A 5,200-nucleotide genomic window follows, 5' to 3' on the forward strand; every position below is an offset into this window, starting at 1 on the left:
TATTTTTTGGGGGGGGATCCCTTCTATTTTTGGCCACTCCTCCTTTTTTTGGGTAACTGAAGACCTAGGTAGCCTTGGGCATGGCCCTTAGCAGGTCCCTGCCAAGTTGTCCAAGGGGTGTTTTGGTGGAAAAATATGCTGAAAAGGGATGTAGGTCACACTGGTTCACTTCAAACTCAGTACCTGTGCCTCAGTTTCCCTTGATTTACTGCAGCACCTGCACAGCTGGAGCATCTTCTTCCTCTTGGTGGATGTTGGTCCCCAACATCTGCCTACACTTAGAAGGAGCCAAATACAAGGGAAATGAGGCAAAAATGGAGGAAAGTCTCAAAAATGAGGAGAAGTGGCCAAAAAACGAGGGGAAAAATTTAAAAAACTACAGAAACGACCAAATAATCCATAATGACCTGAGCCAGCCATGTCCTGGCACCCAGAGGCAGGAGCATCCCCTGCCCTGGTGGCATCTGTGCCGTGCCAGGGCCGTGCAGTGCCAGGCAGAGCCATTCCTGCCAGCTGGGTTTCTGTTCCCCCTTTCCCTGGGGTGAAAGAGGAAAGGGAAGTGTTGCTCAATGGGCTGAGCACAGCACCCACAGCTGTGCCAAGGGCTGGCAGAGCCCTGGCTCCCAGCACCCTGGGGCACCCCAAGAGGTAAGAGGCACTCCCAGGACCCCTCTTCCCGGCCACCTGTCCCCAGTGTCCTTGGTGGGGACACTGGGGGGTGGCAGAGGTTCCCGTGGGTGCTGCCACAACCTGGGGCCCTGGGGGAGGTTTGGGGGGAGCCAGGGGAGAGGGAAGTTCACAGCCTGGAGCGTTTATTGGCTTGGAGGTGGGGGAGGTGGGTGCTGGGACTGCCTGGAGCTGGGGTGACAGTGGGGTGACAGTGGGGCTCAGCAGGATTTAGGGGGACACTGGGGTGAACTGACAGAGGGACTCCAATAGGGTGTGATGGGATTAATGGGGGTGCAGGGGGACTCAGCAGGGTACCAGGGGGATGGGAGGTATGTGCAGCAGCCACGGGACTGATTCACAAACCCCAAAATTGCGTCCCCGACACCGACACCACGGCTGGGCTGTGTTCTGGGTACTGCTGAATCCCCAGACAGCTGAAATGAGGGGGTACAAGCCGACAGGGTGACCCCTGGACTCGTTTGTCTCTGGTGCCCTGTGCCCCATGCTCCTGGCTGGAGCTTGGGAACCTCCTCCCTGCCTCAGTTTCCCCTTCCCAGTGGGCACCCTCTTCCAGGCAGTTTTGTGCCCAGGGCAGCAGGGGAAGCGGGGACTGTGCCTCCGGCCAGGGCTGCAGCCCGGGCAGGGCAGGGCAGGGCAGGGCAGGGCAGGGCAGGGCAGGGAGGAGAAGCGGCTCTCGGGACCTGCTGCCCTCCGGGCGCGGGTGGCACCCGCGGCACAGATGCTGCCCCGGGGCTGGGGCAGGGGGCTCATGGGCTGTGCCACCACATCTGCCACGCTGCTCCCCGCCTCTGAGGAGAGCAGATGTCCTCCTCCCCTGCTCCGAGCAGCCCGGAGGACGCTGGGTGGGCTCTCTGAGCCCGCTAGAAACGCCCGGGGATCGTTGTCACCGCGCTAATTACGGGTGGGAAGCGCCCAGGAGGGTCGCGCTGGGCTCCGCGCTGGTGGCATCTCCCGGGCTGAGCCCGGCTGGCCGCAGGGCTTTGGCACCCCCTGCAGAGGCGCAGGAAGCCGTGCCGGCGGCTACCGGAGCATCCTGCCGCAATTTCCTCCGCCGGAGGGGGCTGGCAGCCGCTCGGCCTCGTGCAAACCTTTCTGTGCGGGATAAGTGCCGTGGGAAGGGGAGCTGGGATGGTGGGAAGTGTGGCTACCGTGCCGTCCTGTGCGGTTCCACTCGCTTTGCCTGTATCCATCACTGTCGCTCAGAATCGTGGAATCGCAGGAGGGTCTGGGATGGAAGTGACCTCAAAGATTCATTCCAGCCCCCTGCCATGGGCAGAAACACCTCACACGAGCCCAGGGTGCTCCAAACCCTGTCCAACCTGGCCTTGGACACTTCCAGGGATGCCACAGCTTCTCTGGGTAGCACAGATCTCCCAGAGTAGAGGGGATCCTTGGAGCAGCTCTGTGGCCTCTTCTGGAGTTTCTCCAGCAGCTCCATGTCCTTCTGCTGCTGGCCCCAGGGCTGGGGCAGCTCTGCAGGTGGGGTCTCACCTGAGCTCAGGGGCGGAGGGGCAGAATCCCCTCCCCTGCTGCCCCGGGCAGGGGGGTTGCACATGACTGCATGTGGTCGGGTCATGTCCAGCTCCCATCCACCAAATCTTTCTCAGGGCTGCCCTCCATCCATCCATCCCTTCATCCCCCAGCCTGTGTGCATACTGGGGGTTGCCCCGACCTGCAGATCCCCAGTCTGGGTGCATCCTGTGAGGTGTATGCGACACCACACAGAGTGTCACCAGCTGTCCCCTCTGACGTCCGCAGGTGCCACGGAGGGGCCGTGCCAGCCGAGAGGACATTGACAGCCGGGAACAGCGCCATGGCCAACCTGACAGCCGCCAGCAGCGGGCGGAACTCGTGCACCTACCACGAGGAGTTCAAGCAGGTGCTGCTGCCCCTGGTGTACTCGGTGGTGTTCGTGGTGGGGCTGCCCCTCAACGCCGTGGTCATCGGGCAGATCTGGCTGGCGCGGAAGGCGCTGAGCCGCAGCACCATCTACATGCTCAACCTGGCGGTGGCCGACCTGCTCTACGTCTGCTCCCTGCCACTCCTCATCTACAACTACACCCAGAAGGACTACTGGCCTTTCGGGGACTTCACCTGCAAGTTCGTGCGCTTCCAGTTCTACACCAACCTGCACGGCAGCATCTTCTTCCTCACCTGCATCAGCGTCCAGCGCTACCTGGGCATCTGCCACCCCTTGGCCTCGTGGCACAAGAAGAAGGGCAAGAAGCTGACGTGGCTGGTGTGCGCGGCCGTGTGGTTCATCGTCGTCGCCCAGTGCCTGCCCACCTTCCTCTTCGCCTCCACGGGCACGCAGAGGAACCGCACGGTCTGCTACGACCTGAGCGCGCCCGACCGCTCCGCCGCCTACTTCCCCTACGGCATCACCCTCACCTTCACCGGCTTCCTGCTGCCCTTCGCGGCCATCCTGGCCTGCTACTGCAGCATGGCGCGCATCCTGTGCCAGAAGGATGAGCTGATCGGCCTGGCCGTGCACAAGAGGAAGGACAAAGCCGTGCGCATGGTGATCATCGTGGTCATCGTCTTCTCCATCAGCTTCTTGCCCTTCCACCTCACCAAGACCATCTACCTGATCGTCCGCTCCTCGCCCGCCCTGCCCTGCCCGGCCCTGCAGGCCTTCGCCATCGCCTACAAGTGCACGCGGCCCTTCGCCAGCATGAACAGCGTGCTCGACCCCATCCTCTTCTACTTCACGCAGCGCAAGTTCCGCGAGAGCACCCGCTACCTCCTCGACAAGGTCAGCTCCAAGTGGCGCCACGACCACTGCGTCACCTACGGCTCCTAGGCGAGGCCGAGGCGCTGAGCAATTTCGGTCAGAGCTCCGCAGAGCGGAGATGGCTTCAGCGGGGACATGCTGGAGGAGAGGAGGATTGCGTATTCCCAGCTGCCAGCACTCTCAGCCCATCTCCAGCCTGGTGATGGGGCCGTGGTGATCCACCTCCATCCGGTGGGGCAGTGTTAACCCCATCACAGATCCAGTGTTCTCTCCCTTGCTCATTGGAGCAGCGCAGCACCGCGGTGGTCAAGCCACCGATGCAATAAAAATCCGCTGGGACCGTGGAGAACGAGATGGAGCTCCATGGAGGACACATCCCTGGCTCAGGATGAGCTGCTGGCAGATGATTTGTCCCATGCTCAATTAAAAATTCCCTGCTGGGGACAGCACAAAGGCTGGGGAAGGTTTGGTTCAGCCCATACCACGGGGCCATGTGTTTCTCCAGCTCAAGATCAGTGTCACAGGTGGTTTTAGTGAAACATCCTTTTTGGGACATCCCTATCCCCCAGTGCCCGGAACGAGGCCGCACCAGCAAGAGACACAAGCTCACTGGTGTTGCTGGTGCTGCAGAGTGGTGGAGGAGCACCCCTGCACGGACTGGGAACAGGGAAAGGAGACACCAGGGCAACTGGAACACCCATGCTGGATTTCCCACTGAAGCCATGACCATGGGCTGGGTCAGGCAGCATTGTCACCTGCCTGGGGACCTCCATAAATCCGAGTCCAGCACCCCAAGTCTGGCCCATCCTGGTGTCAGTGGTGCCCTGCTGTCCCCTCCTAACCAGGATCCACCACAATCAGAACCAGCACACGTGGACACAACACCCAGAGTCGGAAGATGCATTCCACAGAGAGCTACTCGGTGTCCTGGTCACATCACCATACACCCCACAGCTGGCTTGGCCTCTCCGTGGGGTTGTGGGGTTGGGACTTGAGCTTTGCTCCCCAGCCTCTGTTGGGATGCTGCTCCCTCACAGCGAGGAGGGATTTGCGAGGTGGATGCAGCACTCATCGCTCTGCGAGTCTTTTCTAACATATAGGATGTATAGAATTAACTCCCTGCTCTCTCTCAGATGGGTGTATACACCCACTGTATGTACAGACATAGAATATATCCAAGCAGAGGGAGGTTGGTGGCCCAGCCCAGGCTCTGCAGTGCAGAAATTCTCTGCCTGAGCATGGTATATGTATCTATAATGTGTATATATATAAATATATATGTGGATGACTGCATTTTTCATGTCTGCTTATAATAATCATACCTAAGTGGATTGAAGTCATGTGCTTCAAATCTCCAGGGTTGAGCACCCCTCCAGCTTGGCTGCCTGCAGCTGGCCAAGCGTGCAGCTCCATCCTGAGTTGCTCCCTGCAGGCACACAGTGTCTCCTCAGGTACCTGGGCACCCAAGCATCCAGTGCTGGCAGTCCCAGTGTGTCTCCTTGCTGTCCTGAGGATGAGGAGGGTGTCCAGAGTGGTCTCAAGGTCTTGGATGATGCTCAGAGATCTCAGCATCACGGCTGGGCTGGGACAGAGCGTGATCCTGCAGCAGCACTAGCTCAAACCCCCTGGTTTTGCAGGAGCCGCGTCCCTGTCCTGGCAGTGACAGTGACTCTGGGCTGGGGCACAGAATGTGATGGAGGAGGCAAAGGCAGCTCCGTGCTTTCCCTTGGCCCGAGCTCATCCACGCCAAAACCCCTCTGATGCCTTTTCGGGGTC

The 5,200-nt window shown here is 60.2% G+C and overlaps 1 protein-coding gene across 1 annotated transcript; it reads left to right on the forward strand.

Moving 5' to 3' along the window:
* The first annotated feature begins 609 nt into the window (after positions 1-609).
* On the forward strand, positions 610-4,661 carry P2RY6 (pyrimidinergic receptor P2Y6). The gene is made up of 2 exons (XM_084226488.1): positions 610-648; positions 2,449-4,661. Exon 2 carries the CDS (start codon positions 2,504-2,506, stop codon positions 3,491-3,493), a length of 990 nt encoding a protein of 329 aa, XP_084082614.1. The 5' UTR covers positions 610-648; positions 2,449-2,503; the 3' UTR covers positions 3,494-4,661.
* The last annotated feature ends 539 nt before the right edge of the window (positions 4,662-5,200 follow it).

This window comes from Fringilla coelebs (assembly GCF_963513975.1).
Source record: "Fringilla coelebs genome assembly, chromosome: 2".
NCBI lineage: Eukaryota > Metazoa > Chordata > Aves > Passeriformes > Fringillidae > Fringilla > Fringilla coelebs.

Bases quoted from the DNA above. Each gene is read 5' to 3' on its own strand.
- P2RY6 (XM_084226488.1), top strand. From the start codon at position 2,504: ATGGCCAACCTGACAGCCGCCAGCAGCGGGCGGAACTCGTGCACCTAC.